The sequence below is a fragment of the Thalassophryne amazonica genome, chromosome 12, assembly GCF_902500255.1.
Source record: "Thalassophryne amazonica chromosome 12, fThaAma1.1, whole genome shotgun sequence".
In the NCBI taxonomy this organism is placed as follows: Eukaryota; Metazoa; Chordata; class Actinopteri; order Batrachoidiformes; family Batrachoididae; genus Thalassophryne; species Thalassophryne amazonica.
Window position 1 is genome coordinate 84,418,735 of NC_047114.1, and position 20,158 is coordinate 84,438,892.

The 20,158-nt window shown below is 40.8% G+C and overlaps 1 protein-coding gene across 2 annotated transcripts in view; it reads right to left on the minus strand.

Annotated features, from left to right (window-relative positions):
• The window catches only part of LOC117521704 (neurturin), a 57,406-nt gene that overhangs the window by 11,686 nt on the left and 25,562 nt on the right, over positions 1 to 20,158 (minus strand). The window contains exons 2-3 of one of the 2 annotated variants that reach the window (XR_004564025.1): positions 7,522 to 7,831; positions 4,033 to 4,681 (exon numbers count right to left, since the gene is read on the minus strand). Coding sequence is in view for 1 of the 2 variants with exons in the window: in XM_034183047.1 (XP_034038938.1) it covers positions 4,245 to 4,681; positions 7,522 to 7,804 (720 nt within the window). In the remaining variant the exon portion in view is untranslated. Of the gene's footprint in view, positions 1 to 3,316; positions 4,682 to 7,521; positions 7,832 to 20,158 lie in introns of those variants that run through there. The other variant, XM_034183047.1, reaches the window with a different exon arrangement.

Here is a 20,158-nt window from a genome sequence, read left to right on the forward strand (position 1 = left end):
GCGTGCTAAACGAAGCACTTCCCTCCCTGTTTTCTGCTGTACATCATTTATTTTTATCATGCTTGAGCATCTGAACACCAGTTTTGTGCACGTTTGATAATAATATTTCAACTGTGCTAACTGTGCCCCTTTCACACCAGGAGGGTGAAGAGAAGTAAAGTAGTAACTGGATAGTCTCTCCTTTCAGTGTTCAGATGATAATTATTGTATTTCTGTTGTATTGTATTATTGTATTCACTGTACAAATGGCTAAAGTATGTTCAGCAGTTTTTTGTTTTGTTTTTTTTTTTATATCAATTTGTCACAGGATCAAAGCAGCCAGGATCAAATTTGGATCATGACCTTTCATCTTGATTGGTGGCCTTAGAAAGTGTTACTGCTTGTGGCTTATTGCTTTGATCCAGTATCCAGAATCAGAGCAATTGGCATCTAATATCAGCAGTCTGGAACAAAGATTGGTATCAAGGATGAGTGATCAGAATCAAAGGTAAGGAACAAAGTTAAGCAATTGTGATCAAACTTCAGCCATCAAGATTAAAGATCAAGATTAAGGATGAGTGATCAGAATCAAATGTCAGGAAAAAGTTAAGCAATTGTGATCAAAGTTCAGCAATCATGTTTAATGATCAAGATTAAGGAGGAGTGATCAGAATCAAAGTTCAAGAACAAAGCTAAGCAATCATTATCATATTATCAGAATCAGAATTCTTTATTTGTCATTGTTCCTCAAGGGCTCAACGAAATTCAAAAGCAGCTCTGAGAAAAAACAGTGCAACAAATAATGCATAATGCATATAAAAGTTATAAAAAGACATAAAAAATGTGAAGTTATAAAAAGACTATTACAGTGGGGTTGTATGGTGATCAGGATCAAAGATTAAGGAGGAGTGATCAGAATCAAAGTTCACGAACAAAGCTAAGCAATCATTATCATATTATGGTGATCAGGATCAAAGATTAAGGAGGAGTGATCAGAATCAAAGTTCAAGAACAAAGCTAAGCAATCATTATCATATTATGGTGATCAGGATCAAAGATTAAGGAGGAGTGATCAGAATCAAAGTTCAAGAACAAAGCTAAGTAATCATGATCAAATTAGTGTGATCACGATCAAAGATTAAGGATGTGATCAGAATCAAAGGTCAGAAACAAAGTTAAGCAATTGTGATTGAAGTTCAGACATCAGGATTAAAGATAAAGATTAAGGATGAGTGATCAGAATCAAATATCAGGAACAAAGTTAAGCAATCATGATCAATGTTTAGTGATTGGGATCAAAGATGACTGATCTGGATCAAAGCTAAGTATCAAGGATGTGATGGCGATAGTGATAAAACCTCAGGAACAAAGTTAAGAAATCATGGTCCATGAACATAATCATAGGACAGCACAGGATGAAAAATCAAGGATAAGTGATTAGGATCCAAAGTCAGGAAGGACGTTGAGCAATTCAGCAATCAGGATTAAACATCTGGAACATCAAAGGTTAGCAGTCAGGATCAAAGATCAACTTCACCGGTGATGAGTGATCAGAATAAAAGTTTACAAGATCAGTACTTTGGAATTAAGATGAAAGCTCAGAAATTAGGATCCAGGTATATCAAGTGGGCTAAAGGACAGCATCAAAGGCAAATGATCTGGTCCCCATAAGTGTCAATCAGTAGATGGAGGTGGGCTAGATCATTTTCTGAATCTGGTGGTCCAGAATGTATTTTCAGAGATGTTGGTTTACTCGAGTGGATTAAAGGAAGGAGACTGTTGGTCCTGAAGCACTGGTACGAGGTCTGTTAGAAAAGTATCTGACCTTATTTTTTTTTTCCAAAACCATATGGATTTGAATCACGTGTGATTGCGTCAGCCAAGCTTGAACCCTCGTGCGCATGCGTCGGTTGCTTCATTCGCCTGTGAGCAGGCTTTGAGTGAGGTGTGGTCCACCCCTCTCGTCTATTTTATATTGCGAATAAATGTCTGAACGATTTGGATCTTTGCTGCATCAATTTTTTTCCAGAAACTGTAAGAGACCTCCAGGTGGACACCGTTCAGAAAATTAATATGGCTTTCAGGGACGATTTTATGGAGATTAAACAGATTACGGGGTGTTACTGCCCCTTTAAGGATGGCCCACAACTGCTGAGAGCGCAGCGTCATGTGAATATCCGATTGTGATTGTGCATGAGCTGAACATGCCAGAACATGTCCTGTGAGGCTTCATCATGGCGTTTCTTTTCGCCATGCAGCTCCGCCGCAACGCGCAGAATTCCTCCGCCTTTGTTCCTCTTTCCATGACACGCACGTCTGTCTTAATGTGGCGAAAAAGTGCTGATGTCCACGTCTTTTCACAATACATTGTTGGTAAGGTTAGTCCTTACTGGCGTAAAGTGCCTTGATTCGACTTTCTTGTGATCTGGTACTATATAAATATAATTATAAGTGAATAGTATATTGATGTGTATGTCTGTGTGTCGACATGTAGTAGTGAATTTGTATTTATGTAAATATGACTGATAAGAATTGTTGGACTTATACGAGCAGGGGTGGGAGCTAATAAGCTTTGCTTCAGCCCACACCCTTTCGGACTCACTAGTTTTGTCTGTGTTTGTTTGTGGAATTGTTCATTTTTTTCTATTTGAATATTTTGTGTGCCGAATAAAAACTTTGTCACTTTGTCACTTTGTCACAATCGGATATTCACACGACTGGAAAGCAACAGGAATCCGTCTGAAATCCACCTTTAAGCCATCCTGTGAGACCAACACCGAGGTGGTTTTGTCCCGTGTAATGAACGGCTCCGTGGCGCGTCCCTCGGCTTCTTTTTCCATGAAAAAAAAATCCTGTAATGGTGGAATGTGCCGGAAAAAGTGTTGATGTCCACATCTTCTGCCTTTTTGTGAAAGTCAGACGAGGTCCCGGATCAACAAAGCTTTCACGTTGGAAATGATCTGGTTGTTTGTGCGTGGTGTCAGCCTGTCCATTGGCGCTGGGCGCACGCTGTGCTCTCATTAGTTGTGGGCCGTCCTTAAAGGGGCAGTAACACCCCGTAATCTGTTTAATCCCCATAAAATCGTCCCTGAAAGCCATATTAATTTTTCGAACGGTGTCCACCTGGAGGTCTCTTACAGTTTCTGGAAAAAAACTGATGCAGCAAAGATCCAAATCGTTCAGACATTTATTCGCAATAAAAAATAGACGAGAGGGGTGGACCACACCTCACTCAAAGCCTGCTCACAGGCGAATGAAGCAACCGACAGGCATGAAAAAACTCATGCATGCGCACGAGGGTTCAAGCTTGGGTGACGCAATCACACGTGATTCAAATCCATATGGTTTTTGAAAAAAATAATAAGGTCAGATACTTTTCTAACAGACCTCGTATGTGCTTTCTGAGTGCAGCTTTAGAGTCTACATACAGAGACACCTGTAGAGGTTTGACTGTTTTTAACATACAGAGACACCTGTAGAGGTTTGACTGTTTTTAACATTCATTCATTCATTCATTCATTTTCTATACCCACTTACTCCAATCAGGGGCCATGCGGGGCTGGAGCCTCTCTCCACAATCACAGGACGAGAGGCGGGGTACACCTGGAACAGGACACCAGTCTGTCACAGGACCAATTTTTAACATGAAACCCTAAATATATTAAATTACCAAGGTAGATAATATGACCCCTTTAAATTAATATACTTTACAGCAACAGCTGATCACAGCATGTGATTATTTGATCAGTGGGATTTAAAAAAATAGCTAAATCCAAACAGACCTGCACAGAATGTGTCAGTCAGTGTAATTATTGTTATTTATTTTTTTAAGCACTCCGAGGTGATTTGTTGTTTCTGCTACACTGATAATTCCTACAAAATTTAGACATACTACAGCAGTAATCTGCTGCACTTGTGTTATTAGTGAAATGTAATGTCACTACTGTATTGTTGCTACGCTGTTGTTATACCACAATTTACAGTGTTACTACACAGATAGAAAAGACAGTAAAAACCTTTGGGTATCAACAGTTTTGTTTTTTTTACAATAACGTTTATGCCTGCGATTCGCTCTGACATCAGTGATTCCAAGTCTGCTTGTCCACAAATGCCAGCAGGGGGCAGCAATGATTATATTCCAATGTTCTTGTATTTATATTCCATAGTTTTACTCATTTTGTTCTTAAACAGTATCCACACTCAAGTCCTCCAATGGTTCCTGCAAGCAGCATGTCAATAGAGGTCAAAGGTCAAATTTCTCTGGGTCATACACACCCACAATTCTTTGCCGACACGTTCTGTATCGTGTGATAGCGGCTCTTGTTGTCCAGGAAGGAAATATCCTCTTCGTAGGCGGTGGGCCGGCAGCAGGGCCCGCTGCTCACTTTGTCCTTACGTACCTTCTGACTGAAGGCCGTCTGCCTCATGTGCTCTACGGTGATGTCGTAGTTGCGCCGGTGGCCCATGCATTTCCCACTGCAGTAGCGGAACAAAACCGTCTCGTCGCTTTCGTAGCCGAGACCCAGTTCACTGACGGTGAGCTCCAGCTCTCTCACAGAGCACGGCCTCGGCCTCCGGGCTCTTTTAGTCCTCCGGGCCTGGCTGTCGTCCAGGCGCCGGGTCTTCCGCCGTCTCCTCTCCAGTAAGGTCCTTAACACGTGCTGCAGCTCACTCTCCGTGAAGCTCTGGAATATTGTGGAAACTAACATGGAAGAGAGAAACTGTTGTGAGTTCAACAGTTCAGTGCTTCTTGTGACACAACTTCTTCAGGACGACTAAATGAGTTGAGCGATTGGACAAATATGATGAAAATGTCTTAGTGTGATGTAGTAACTGTTTCACGAAGCCAACAGGTCTAAAGTGAAATGTAGGTGACAGCATGGCCTGAAGGTCTTAGTGGTTCAAACATTCTTAAATTGTTTCAATCAATTTCAAACAGTGAATCATTTTATGGGACAGCCGATTAATTTAGTGTTTGAAACGGTAAATTATTTTTCTGGAACAATTGATTCACGTAGTGCTTCAAGTAATTTGAAATAGTCAATGTAACTGTGACAATTGATTAATTTAGTGTTTTGAACTATTTTAAACAGTGAATTGTTTTCTGGAAAAATTGATTGAGAAAATGGTTTAAGCAATTTGAAACATTGAATCGTTTTCTGGGGCAACTGTTTAATTTAGTGTTTTGAGCTATGTGACACAATGATTTATTTTTGGTAACAATTGTTATATATAATTTTGGTAACAATGGTAACAAAGTGCTTTGAGCAAATTTCACCAGTGAATCATTGTCTGTGACAACTGATTAATTTAGTGGTTTGAACCATTTTAAACGGCAAATTATTTTGTGGAACATATGACTCAGAATGTGGTTTAAGCAAATTGAATTACTGAATCATTTTCCGAGGCAACTGATTTAGTGTTTCGAGCTATGCGAAACAGTGAATTAGTTTCTGGAACAGTTGATTCAAAAAGTGCTTTGATCAAATTGCACCAGTGAATCATTTTCTGAGACAAGTGATTCATTTAGTGTTTCAAGCTATTTGAAACAGTGAATTACTTTCTGGAACAATTGATTCAGAAAGTGGTTTAAGCAATTTGAAACACGGAGTAATTTTCTGGGGCAACTGATTAATTTAGTGTTTCAAGCTGTGTGAAAGAGTGGTTTATTTTCTAGAACAATTGATTCAAAAAGTGTGCTGAGTGAATTGCACCAGTGAATCATTTTCTGGGGCAACTGATTAATTTAGTGTTTTGAGCTATTTGAAACAGTGAATTTTTTTCTGGCACAGCTTCAAGCAATTTGGAGAGGAATAATTTATGAAATAATTACTTCATCATTTGCTTCAAATTAAAAAAAAAATCTAATTTGTTGAGTTTAAATCTGAAATGCAACATTGTAACTGCTTTTCTTAAAATCAGCAAAGGCTGTTTTATTTGTAATTAATGTTATTTGTATAAATATATGAAGAAGTGATGGCAGAAGTGCTGACGTACCAGATAAACAATCCTATGTTTGTGAAACAGTTTGGTTTAACGAGCTGTAGTTTTAACCCACGTCTGTTAATATGTGACATTTATGACCAGATACTGAATTTCACATTATTTGTTTGATCAAAATGAACCAAGAAAATGTTGGAATACAGTTAAGATAGTCATTACAATTTGGAAAACCAGGCAAAAACTAGTTTAATAGAAACTTAACAACTTTAACATTCAGTTAGATAACAGTAAAGCTGCTCTTTATTGGCTTGAAACTCATTTAAAGTGTCTGAACTACATCTTACACTAATTTGTATTTGGTGTAAAAAGCAAGTCAGATTAATTAGTGGGTATTTGGAGGTCAAAAATGACAAATTTTGACTGTACAAAATTTGACTTGACAAGCTGGAGAAAATAACCACGGCAACCTCAAGGTGTCCTTTGTTGCTTTTCTTGGAACATGAAACGCTCGTTCAGACGTAGTTTGTTACAGACCTTGTACTGACTGAAGCCTTTAAAAATGAAATTCATAATTTGATATGGATACACATTCCTGTACCCCCAGAAGATGGCAGTGACCGACATGTGGCAGACAGACCTATGGCATTTTGCATAAGTAAAACAAAGTTGCTTTTTTGATTGATCTGGTGCAGCCAAGTCAACCTGTGTCAAATCACCTCATTTGCTATATATGCTCTTTAAAACTAGTGAGTAACAAGATGATAGCATTTATTGTTTTTGAGTTATTGTTTACACGATCTGGCTAGATAACTTCCTCCTGCCTTCACTCTACATTTTTGCCGTCTAAGCTCTACACTGGGAAAAGAGCAAAGTTTTATTCAGAGCTTTATTCAGTCAAAAATAAAGATTTTGTTGTTTTGGCAGTAATGCTCTAGATACCATGGCACATAACATGACAGAAATAACATGCTTTGTTGAGATAACTTTTTTAAGTCACTTTAATCCAACAACATTTGACAACATTATGTCAAATTTGGAAGTCGTTGTTGAGAAATCTTTTTGATTTACTGAGTATTAAAGGCGACTTCTGGTATTTCATAGTTGGAGGGTTTTAAATTCTGAGTTCCCAGTTTCCATTGAGTGCATCATAAATCCAAATGATCATTCATTTCACACCATTTTAGAGCTATTTAAAGACAGTGGAAATTGAAATATCTGGGCTAAACTCAGTTAAATTGTGCTTTCACATTTTTAAAGCAGTTTATATGTCAGTCATAAATATTTGAACAAACATCAAACACACACAAAAAAGTGGTGAAATCATCACATTTGAGAAGTGGGAGCAAGTCAGAATTTGCCGTTTTTCTTGCTAAATGAATTAAACAGTGACTCTCTTGTGGAAATATTTGAAGATTATTTTTCTTTTTTTGCCAACTACAAGGGCAGGCTGAAAAGTTCTAAGGCTCACTATGATGCAGTTAATGCATTAACTGTATTGTTTCAGCTCTCATGGTTCCCGGTAATTCTGCTCAATAAGCACTAAGGTGTTTACACAACCTCTTATCTAAGAGCAGGTGAGGAAAAAAAAAAGAAACTTACATTCTGATAGGAGAGAGTTCATGTTGTCTGCTGACCGGATTCTACGCTGAACACCGCCTGTCGCCAGGGGCAACGCTGCTGAAGAGGCTGACAATGAAGATGCTGATGAGGTCCTGGATGATGACGATGATTCCGACGACAATGACAGTCTGGAGGAGGATGAGGCTGTGTGTTTTGTTTTGGGTTTGAAGTGTCCGGTAGTGGCCATGTTTCTAACGAGAAGGATGGACAGAGCTGTGCTGCAGAGCGTGAAGGCACAAGTTGCACTTTTCCATAACTTCATCTTAGAACGTGGAGGAGCATTGAAACTCTGTGGAGGGAGTGAAGAGCACAGACAAGTTCAGACAATTTCAGTAAGGTGCCATCCATTGTTCTCTTCCTCGATTTCCGCTTCATAATGAACGCATCGAGAGAGAACAAAGCCCGAATTCTGTGTTGCACAGCTTCTGTGACCTTCCGCAAACCCGTTTCTGTCACCTGAGGTTTGTCTAACGGGCAGTCAAATTCACCACGAGTTTATTTTTCTGATTCCACTTCAAGGTTTCTGTCAGTTTGTCTCCGCTTGGAGTGGGTTCATCATCTCTCAGCACGGGATCCACTGCTGACACCTGAGAATGCAGTGTGTGTTTAAAGTCATATCACCGCTGCCTTTCCAAAAAAAAAAAAAAAAAAAAAAACCTTTTAAATTTTTTTATTATTTGCACAGATGTTAGGCTGAAGGACTCTTACAACCTCTAGAAACACTGGTTCCAAAACTTTTTCTGCAGGGCCACCTTTTGTAGATAAATATATTCTACCCCCCAGCACACACACACACCCATGTTTTGCTTCCAAACTCCACTGGAATTTTTGTAACATTGTATTTTTTATACAAAACTGCAACAAAATCAATAAAGTGACAAATCACATTTACAGTGGAATTATTAAAAGTCACATGCATCATGTATCTCACATCAGGAAAATAATAAGCTCCACCAGTAAAGTTGGAGGTTACGTTTTTGCCGATTTGTTTGCTTATGTGTCTGATTGTGAACAGCCTGGAGCCCACAATTTTTCATATTTCATTATGAAATTTTTACTGAAGGTTCATGTCCTGATAGGCAAGAGATGATTCAATTTTCAAGGTCATAGGTCAAAGGGCAAAGTCAGGAAAAATCTTGGAAATATCCCTATATTTAACATTGAACAAATATTAAAAAATCATAACTCTGCCAAAAAAAGATCCAATTTCTTTCATATTTGAGAGCATTGTGTAGGATCATATCCTTTATTGACTGACAGAGTTTAATCTGGATCTGATCCAGATTACAGGTTTTGTGGCCATTTAAATTTAACTTTGAAAACTCTATATAATGTATATTTTACATTATATCTTAATGAAACGTGCCCCAATCACCCTTGTATTTGAAAGTGGGGTACAGACTGGCACTCTGATGTGGATTGTGGATGTTTGAGTTTAACATTGAAAAGCTGCTTTGATCTATATTTGGTATATTTTAGCTTATAAAAAGCCACTTCTAACAGGACTTTGGCTTTGAACATTTTTTCCAAGGTAAACATTTGTGGAATTGGAAACTAGTGTTGGCGGAGGTTTGCGCTGTACAAGTGTGGTGCTCTAGTTTAAAATAAAATTCTCACAAACTTATTCGTTGTGCCTCATCAGTGGTGCCAGATACAGCTGATGGTTTCCAGCCCACACAGCTGTTCAAAAATTCAAAATGCACACAAAACTGAATAACTATTAAAATGTTTCACTCTCTCTCTCTCTCTCTTTCTTTCTTTCTCTCTCTCTCTCTCTCTCTCTATATATATATATATATACGAGGTCTATTAGAAAAGTATCCAACCTTATTTAAAAAAAACCCATACGGATTTGAATCACGTGTGCTTGCGTGAGCCAACCTTGAACCTTCATGCGCATGCGTGATTTTTTTCACGCCTGTTGGTTGCGTCATTCGCCTGTGAGCAGGCTTTGAGTGAGGAGTGGTCCACCCCCTCGGCGGATTTTCATTGTCAGGTAAATGGCTGAGAGACTGCTGCTTTGCTTGATCAAATTTTTTTTAGAAACTGTGAGGCACATCCATGTGGACACCATTCGAGAAATTCAGGTGGTTTTTGGTGAAAATTTTATGGGCTTCAAAGACATTAAGGGATGTTACTGTCGCTTTAAGGACGCCCTCAGCAGCTGTGGGGCGCGCCGCGCTCCAGCTGCCATCGACAGGCTGAATGACCATTTCTAAATGGATCGCTCTGTGGATCCGTGACCATCGTGTGCACTTTCTCTGGTTATCACAAGAGCTGGACATCACCCATTTTCCTGCAGATTTCACTTTTAACAAGAGATTTTGTCGTGGAAAGCCGAGCGGACGCTTCACGCGTCATGATGGATTCGCTGCTGGACCGACACAAAACCACCTCCGTTTTGGTCTCACAGGACGGCTTTGAGATGGCGTTCAGACAGCTGTCGGTGGTTTTTCAGTCGAGTGATTATCCAAGAAATTGTGGATGTGCCTGGACATGCCAGAACATGTTCTGTGACGCTTCATCACGGCGTTGCTTTGCGCGTCGCGGCGGAATTCCTCCGCATGTCTGTCTCAATTTGCCGAAAAAGTGCTGATGTCCACGTCTTTTCACAATTCCTGTGCTAGTCCAGACGACGTCCTGGATAAAACACAGCGTCCAGTTTGGAAATGAACGGCACATTCCACTGTTATGAGGAGTTTTTGTCATGGAAACGAGCGGACGTTTCGCGCGTCATGACAGCAAGTGAGACAAAGAACATCTCCGTTTCGGAGTGCCAGAAGGACAAGCTGGGACATGTTCACCTCTCCACAATTTTGCTGATACTCACTCGACTGGTAAGCACTGAAAGGCAGTGCCGCGACACGCAAAGCAACGCCATGATGAAGCGTCACAGAGCATGTTCTGGCATGTCCAGGCTCGTCCACAATTTCTTGGATAATCACTCGACTGAAAAACCACCGACAGCTGTCTGAACGCCATCTCAAAGCCGTCCTGTGAGACCAAACGGAGGTGGTTTTGTGTCGGTCCAGCAGTGAATCCATCATGACGCGTGAAGCGTCCGCTCGGCTTTCCACGACAAAATCTCTTGTTAAAAGTGAAATCTGCAGGAAAATGGGTGATGTCCAGCTCTTGCGATAACCAGAGAAAGTGCACACGATGGTTACGGATCCACAGAGTGATCCGTTTAGAAATGAAATGGTCGTTCAGCCTGTCGATGGCAGCTGGAGCGCGGCGCGCCCCACAGCTGCTGAGGGCGTCCTTAAAGCGACAGTAACATCCCTTAAGGTCTTTGAAGCCCATAAAATTTTCACCAAAAACCACCTGAATTTCTCGAATGGTGTCCACATGGATGTGCCTCACAGTTTCTAAAAAAAATTTGATCAAGCAAAGCAGCAGTCTCTCAGCCATTTCCCTGACAATGAAAATCCGCCGAGGGGGGCTGGACCACTCCTCACTCAAAGCCTGCTCACAGGCGAATGACGCAACCAACAGCCGTGAAAAAAATCACGCATGCGCATGAAGGTTCAAGGTTGGCTCACACAAGCACACGTGATTCCATCAGCCAAGCTTGAACCTTCGTGCGCATGCGTGAATTTTTTCACGCCTGTCGGTTGCGTCATTTGCCTGTGAGCAGGCTTTGTGTGAGCAGTGGTCCACCCCTCTCAAATAAATGTCTGAACGATTTGGAGCTTTGCTGCATCAGTTTTTTCCAGAAACTGTGAGAGACCTCCAGGTGGTAACCATTCAGAAAATTTAAATGGCTTACAGGGATGATTTTATGGGGATTACACAGATTAAGGAGTGCTCCAGCCGGTTTAAAGACCGCCCACAGCGTCTGAGAGCGCGCCGCGCTCCGAGCGCCGATCGACAGGCTCAAACCCCGCGGAAACAACCAGATCATTTCCAACGTGAAGGCTTTGTTGATCCAGGACGTCATTTGACTTACACAAAAATGGCAGGAGACGTGGATATCAGTACTTTTTCGGCACATTCCACTGTTACAAGAGTTTTTTTCATGGAAAGAAAAGCGGACGGATGCGCCACGGAGCCGTTCATGATGCGGCACAAAACCATCTCCATGTTGGTCTCACAAGACGGCTTTGAGATGGCTTTCAGACGGCTGTCGGTGGGTTTTCAGTCGTGTGACAAACCGAGAAATTGTGGATAAGCCTGGACATGCCAGAACATGTCCTGTGAGGCTTCATCACGGCGTTGCTTTGCGCCATGCGGCTCCACCGCGACGCGCGCAATTCCTCCGCACGTCTGTCTCAATGTGCCGAAAAAGTGCTGATGTTCACGTCTTCCGCAATTCCTGTGCTAGTCAGAGGACGTCCCGGATAAAACATAGCGTCCAGTTTGGAAATTAACGGCACATTCCACTGTTACAGGAGTTTTTGTCATGGAAAGAGGAGCAGAGGAATTCCGCGCGTCGGGACGGAGCCGCATGGCGCAAAGCAACGCCGTGATGAAGCCTCACAGGACATGTTCTGGCATGTCCAGGCTCATTGGCCTCTACTGGTGGTTGGCTCTCACTACGGTATTGTATCACTTCCTGTTCCGGAGCACAGCGGTGTTTTTCTGTATCTGTTAGCTGTTTAATCTGCGCAGTTAGATTGATCTAGTTATCTAGATTACGATTTGTTTCCCAGTGTAATCTTTACATGCCTTAACTAAAGCACTCCTTCTGCTGAATCACCTCTAAATTATTTACACATTATTCACTTTGCGTGTTTTTAGGAATCCGCTAGGTTAGCGTAGCTACTAGCTCTTAGCCGATTTAGCATGGCGGCTTCTCCTGTCTCTCCCGCACTTTTCTGCTCTGGGTGTGAAATGTTTAGTTATTCCTCGGCCTCCTTTAGCAGTAACGGTACTTGTAATAAGTGTAGCTTATTCGTAGCTTTGGAGGCCAGGCTGGGCGAATTGGAGACTCGGCTCCGCACCGTGGAAAATTCTACAGCTAGCCAGGCCCCTGTAGTCGGTGCGGACCAAGGTAGCTTAGCCGCCGTTAGTTCCCCGCTGGCAGATCCCGAGCAGTCGGGAAAGCAGGCTGACTGGGTGACTGTGAGGAGGAAGCGTAGCCCTAAACAGAAGCCCCGTGTACACCGCCAACCCGTTCACATCTCTAACCGTTTTTCCCCACTCGACGACACACCCGCCGAGGATCAAACTCTGGTTATTGGCGACTCTGTTTTGAGAAATGTGAAGTTAGCGACACCAGCAGCCATAGTCAATTGTCTTCCGGGGGCCAGAGCAGGCGACATTGAAGGAAATTTGAAACTGCTGGCTAAGGCTAAGCGTAAATTTGGTAAGATTGTAATTCACGTCGGCAGTAATGACACTCGGTTACGCCAATCGGAGGTCACTAAAATTAACATTAAATCGGTGTGTAACTTTGCAAAAACAATGTCGGACTCTGTAGTTTTCTCTGGGCCCCTCCCCAATCGGACCGGGAGTGACATGTTTAGCCGCATGTTCTCCTTGAATTGCTGGCTGTCTGAGTGGTGTCCAAAAAATGAGGTGGGCTTCATAGATAATTGGCAAAGCTTCTGGGGAAAACCTGGTCTGGTTAGGAGAGACGGCATCCATCCCACTTTGGATGGAGCAGCTCTCATTTCTAGAAATCTGGCCAATTTTCTTAAATCCTCCAAAATGTGACTATCCAGGGTTGGGACCAGGAAGCAGAGTTGTAGTCTTACACACCTCTCTGCAGCTTCTCTCCCCCTGCCATCCCCTCATTACCCCATCCCCGTAGAGACGGTGCCTGCTCCCAGACCACCAATAACCAGCAAAAATCTATTTAAGCATAAAAATTCAAAAAGAAAAAATAATATAGCACCTTCAACTGCACCACAGACTAAAACAGTTAAATGTGGTCTATTAAACATTAGGTCTCTCTCTTCTAAGTCCCTGTTGGTAAATGATATAATAATTGATCAACATATTGATTTATTCTGCCTAACAGAAACCTGGTTACAGCAGGATGAATATGTTAGTTTAAATGAGTCAACACCCCCGAGTCACACTAACTGTCAGAATGCTCGTAGCACGGGCCGGGGCGGAGGATTAGCAGCAATCTTCCATTCCAGCTTATTAATTAATCAAAAACCCAGACAGAGCTTTAATTCATTTGAAAGCTTGTCTCTTAGTCTTGTCCATCCAAATTGGAAGTCCCAAAAACCAGTTTTATTTGTTATTATCTATCGTCCACCTGGTCGTTACTGTGAGTTTCTCTGTGAATTTTCAGACCTTTTGTCTGACTTAGTGCTTAGCTCAGATAAGATAATTATAGTGGGCGATTTTAACATCCACACAGATGCTGAGAATGACAGCCTCAACACTGCATTTAATCTATTATTAGACTCTATTGGCTTTGCTCAAAAAGTAAATGAGTCCACCCACCACTTTAATCATATCTTAGATCTTGTTCTGACTTATGGTATGGAAATAGAAGACTTAACAGTATTCCCTGAAAACTCCCTTCTGTCTGATCATTTCTTAATAACATTTACATTTACTCTGATGGACTACCCAGCAGTGGGGAATAAGTTTCATTACACTAGAAGTCTTTCAGAAAGCGCTGTAACTAGGTTTAAGGATATGATTCCTTCTTTATGTTCTCTAATGCCATATACCAACACAGTGCAGAGTAGCTACCTAAACTCTGTAAGGGAGATAGAGTATCTCGTCAATAGTTTTACATCCTCATTGAAGACAACTTTGGATGCTGCAGCTCCTCTGAAAAAGAGAGCTTTAAATCAGAAGTGTCTGACTCCGTGGTATAACTCACAAACTCGTAGCTTAAAGCAGATAACCCGTAAGTTGGAGAGGAAATGGCGTCTCACTAATTTAGAAGATCTTCACTTAGCCTGGAAAAAGAGTCTGTTGCTCTATAAAAAAGCCCTCCGTAAAGCTAGGACATCTTTCTACTCATCACTAATTGAAGAAAATAAGAACAACCCCAGGTTTCTTTTCAGCACTGTAGCCAGGCTGACAAAGAGTCAGAGCTCTATTGAGCTGAATATTCCATTAACTTTAACTAGTAATGACTTCATGACTTTCTTTGCTAACAAAATTTTAACTATTAGAGAAAAAATTACTCATAACCATCCCAAAGACGTATCGTTATCTTTGGCTACTTTCAGTGATGCCGGTATTTGGTTAGACTCTTTCTCTCCGATTGTTCTGTCTGAGTTATTTTCATTAGTTACTTCATCCAAACCATCAACATGTTTATTAGACCCCATTCCTACCAGGCTGCTCAAGGAAGCCCTACCATTATTTAATGCTTCAATCTTAAATATGATCAATCTATCTTTGTTAGTTGGCTATGTACCACAGGCTTTTAAGGTGGCAGTAATTAAACCATTACTTAAAAAGCCATCACTTGACCCAGCTATCTTAGCTAATTATAGGCCAATCTCCAACCTTCCTTTTCTCTCAAAAATCTTGAAAGGGTAGTTGTAAAACAGCTAACTGATCATCTGCAGAGGAATGGTCTATTTGAAGAGTTTCAGTCAGGTTTTAGAATTCATCATAGTACAGAAACAGCATTAGTGAAGGTTACAAATGATCTTCTTATGGCCTCGGACAGTGGACTCATCTCTGTGCTTGTTCTGTTAGACCTCAGTGCTGCTTTTGATACTGTTGACCATAAAATTTTATTACAGAGATTAGAGCATGCCATAGGTATTAAAGGCACTGCGCTGCGGTGGTTTGAATCATATTTGTCTAATAGATTACAATTTGTTCATGTAAATGGGGAATCTTCTTCACAGACTAAAGTTAATTATGGAGTTCCACAAGGTTCTGTGCTAGGACCAATTTTATTCACTTTATACATGCTTCCCTTAGGCAGTATTATTAGACGGTATTGCTTAAATTTTCATTGTTACGCAGATGATACCCAGCTTTATCTATCCATGAAGCCAGAGGACACACACCAATTAGCTAAACTGCAGGATTGTCTTACAGACATAAAGACATGGATGACCTCTAATTTCCTGCTTTTAAACTCAGATAAATCCGAAGTTATTGTACTTGGCCCCACAAATCTTAGAAACATGGTGTCTAACCAGATCCTTACTCTGGATGGCATTACCCTGACCTCTAGTAATACTGTGAGAAATCTTGGAGTCATTTTTGATCAGGATATGTCATTCAAAGCGCATATTAAACAAATATGTAGGACTGCTTTTTGCATTTACGCAATATCTCTAAAATCAGAAAGGTCTTGTCTCAGAGTGATGCTGAAAAACTAATTCATGCATTTATTTCCTCTAGGCTGGACTATTGTAATTCATTATTATCAGGTTGTCCTAAAAGTTCCCTAAAAAGCCTTCAGTTAATTCAAAATGCTGCAGCTAGAGTACTGACGGTGACTAGAAGGAGAGAGCATATCTCACCCATATTGGCCTCTCTTCATTGGCTTCCTGTTAATTCTAGAATAGAATTTAAAATTCTTCTTCTTACTTATAAGGTTTTGAATAATCAGGTCCCATCTTATCTTAGGGACCTCGTAGTACCATATCACCCCAATAGAGCGCTTCGCTCTCAGACTGCAGGCTTACTTGTAGTTCCTAGGGTTTGTAAGAGTAGAATGGGAGGCAGAGCCTTCAGCTTTCAGGCTCCTCTCCTGTGGAACCAGCTCCCAATTCAGATCAGGGAGACAGACACCCTCTCTACTTTTAAGATTAGGCTTAAAACTTTCCTTTTTGCTAAAGCTTATAGTTAGGGCTGGATCACGTGACTCTAAACCATCCCTTAGTTATGCTGCTATAGACGTAGACTGCTGGGGGGTTCCCATGATGCACTGTTTCTTTCTCTTTTTGCTCTGTATGCACCACTCTGCATTTAATCATTAGTGATCGATCTCTGCTCCCCTCCACAGCATGTCTTTTTCCTGGTTCTCTCCCTCAGCCCCAACCAGTCCCAGCAGAAGACTGCCCCTCGCTGAGCCTGGTTCTGCTGGAGGTTTCTTCCTGTTAAAAGGGAGTTTTTCCTTCCCACTGTAGCCAAGTGCTTGCTCACAGGGGGTCGTTTTGACCGTTGGGGTTTTACATAATTATTGTATGGCCTTGCCTTACAATATAAAGTGCCTTGGGGCAACTGTTTGTTGTGATTTGGCGCTATATAAAAAAATTGATTGATTGATTGATTGATCCACAATTTCTCGGTTAGTCACACGAATGAAAACCCACCGACAGCCATCTGAAAGCCATCTCAAAGCCGTCCTGTGAGACCAACACGGAGGTGGTTTTGTGCCGCGCCATGAACAGCTCCGTGGCGCATCCATCCTCTTTTCTTTCCATGAAAAAAACTGTAACAGTGGAATGTGCCAAAAAAGTACTGATGTCCTGCCATTTTTGTGTAAGTCAGACGACGTCCCGGATCAACAAAGCCTTCACGTTGGAAATGATCTGGTTGTTTCAGCGGGATTTGAGCCTGTTGATCGGCGCTCGGAGCGCGGCACGCTCTCAGACGCTGTGGGCGGTCTTTAAACCGGCTGGAGCACTCCTTAATCTGTGTAATCCCCATAAAATCGTCCCTGAAAGCCATTTGAATTTTCTGAATGGTTACCACCTGGAGGTCTCTCACAGTTTCTGGAAAAAATTGATGCAGCAAAGCTCCAAATCGTTCAGACATTTATTTGCAATAAAAATCCGACGAGAGGGGTGGACCACTGCTCACACAAAGCCTGCTCACAGGCGAATGACGCAACCGACAGGCGTGAAAAAACTCACGCATGCGCACGAAGGTTCAAGCTTGGCTGATGCAATCACATGTGATTCAAATCCATATGGTTTTTGAAAAAAAATAAAAAGGTCTGATACTTTTCTAACAGACCTCGTGTGTGTGTATATATATATATATATATATATATATATATATATATATATATAAATCTCAGTATCATATGAAGGAACGCAGCTGAAGCACTATGCTGCAAGGACATAGAGTGCCTCATTCACTGTCCTTGCTGCACCACCGCCAGACACACTTTGGGATCCACCATCTTAAAATATTGTTTATCTGATGTACTGTTCTGTTGTATTGTGAAACAGTTTTAGATATTTGCACTTGCAAAAATAAGAAGCCTTATATGCATACATAGTGAATGAATGAATGAATGAATGAATGGATTTATTCGGCACACACACAAATCCGAAAGAACAGAAACATACCAATAATATGAATGTTATATAAACAAGCCTGTGAGTCCGAAAGGGTGTGGGCAGAAGCAAAGCTTATCAACGCCCACCCCTGCTAGAATGAGTCCAACAATTATAACAGTCATAACAACATATACACAAATTCACAACACACTACATATCAACACAGACATACACTTCAATATTCAATTACATTTCAATTCATGTATAAGTATGTTATGTATAAAGCGCCAAATCACAACAAACTTGGCCCAAGTCACTCCATATTAACCCTGCCGACCCTAGTCTGTAGGTCCAAATGGTTAAGTGTGTTTGCTTCCAGAGCAGAAGGTTCAAGGTCACCCCTGCCCATTCTGCATGTAATGTGGAGTTTTGGTTTCTGGCGTAAAACTTGTGCCAAATCAACATGCAGATCCACCCTGGATCTGCTGTGACTTACTGTATGCGTAAAGTGTGTAGGATTGTTGCATATTGTTTTCCCGTGGCACTGTGTAGCTGAGGATGTGCTGCATGTTCTCCATGTAATGCAGAATGAAAATGGTTGGTAATGTTAGACCCTACTTGGGTGAAGCACCTTGAAGCAACTTTGTCGTGATTTGGTGCTACATAAATGAAAATAAATTGAATTGAAATGAGCACGCCAGAGGCAAAAACGTAAGTCATGATTGTGCGATATGAAACCGTGTTACGCCATGACCGCAGAAACATGCACCATATTGTGGTGTGCATGAAGCAACTGCTCGAGCTTGTTCAAAATGTCTGGCAGGCAACTGGTGCTGTATTTCCTGTATTACATCGTGAAATGTATTGCATGATGTTATATACATGTTATCAGGAAAACAGGGACGCTCACACACATTTGCATTTTGTGCACACAAATGCATAAAACTTAGAAGAACAGATTATATGTCGTGTGCACACAATAGCATTTTGAGCACAATACAATTTGTCAAGGAGGTAATGTTTTCACTGGCTCTTGTCTGTTTGTGTTTTAGCAGAAAGTAATGAATGGCTTTCAAGAAAATTTGGGAAGCAGACAAATAACGATCTGAGAAATAACTGATTACATTTTGATGGCAATCTGGAATATATTCTACAACGGAGCTGGAAGAATGGCACGGAATGTGTAGCTTTTAACTCAAAATGTTCTGAGAGGGTGTTGATGAAATTTGGCGAGGATGTTGATAATATTGTAGAAAATGAAGGATTTTATTTTGAATTTCATCCAGAACATATTTTGGATCAAAGATCCAGAAGACGTTTTAAGCAACATGTGGCCTTGGTGTAGGTATGTGCTGTTTAAAAACATAATTTAATAAAATATAATAATTCACTGTATTGTGTCAGTTCTAGTCACGCCGAAATTCTAAAAAATATAGGGGTTTTTGTTAGTTTGTTTAATTGGGGTAGTTAAAAGAGGAAATCAAGAAAAATATCGATTTAGTATTTTACTAAATAATCAATTATGGACCTACAAACTACATTTTTAATTATATTGGTTGCTGATGATCACAAGGTAATAAAATAATGGTAAAATTCACATTAAATACAATCAGATATTTGTATACTTTTGACAACAGCACTTTAAATCAGGTTAAAAACTGCAAGGACACACACTTAGCATATTATAATTATTTATAAATATTAAATATTGAAGAGATTTTCATTAACTGCATCCAAAACTTGCAAAGCTATACATGATCCAAGAGCATGTTTTTAAAAGTAAAAAAAAAAAAAAAAGGTTTATTCCGTGACGAGAGCCTGTCAGCCGCACCTATTTACAGTAGAAGTATGAAGGGGCCTCAGTCAGGATGTGTTTGTTCATCCCTTTATGTTTTAGCTCCGCCCTTCAGAACACCACAAAATTCACGTTAGTGGAATTCATTCTTGTTTGTTTCCTTTCAGTATCTGAGACGTTTTGCAGATTTACTGTATTGTACATTTCATATCATACCACCAGCGAGCAAAACATTTTCGCAGCCGGAAACATATTACCATGTGACTAACAGCAAATCCAGATCAGCCCGACAAAGTGTTTTAGCAGACTGGATCCTGCATTGTGTATATATATATATATATATATATATATACACACACACACACAGGACAAAATCTTTGTCCACTTCAGCAGTAAACACAAATCAAAATTCCAAAAATCAGAAGTCAACCACTTCTCCTGCTGAAATATATTCATCATCATGTGCATGTGGCCGGCTCCTGAGGGCCACAATCAACACGTACAATTACCCAAAACAATAACAAATGTGGTCTTCTCTTTTTTTTTTCCTGTTGGATTAGAGGTTTCTTCTGAAATCTACCCGTTGGCATTGACGAAAATCACAAAAACCTGAAAGGTGATGTCCATCGTTGCAGGGCTGCGTCTGAACGCCGGGGATGCCCCAGTGCACAACATAAAGAATAAAGTTGCACACATGAGTTGCCAC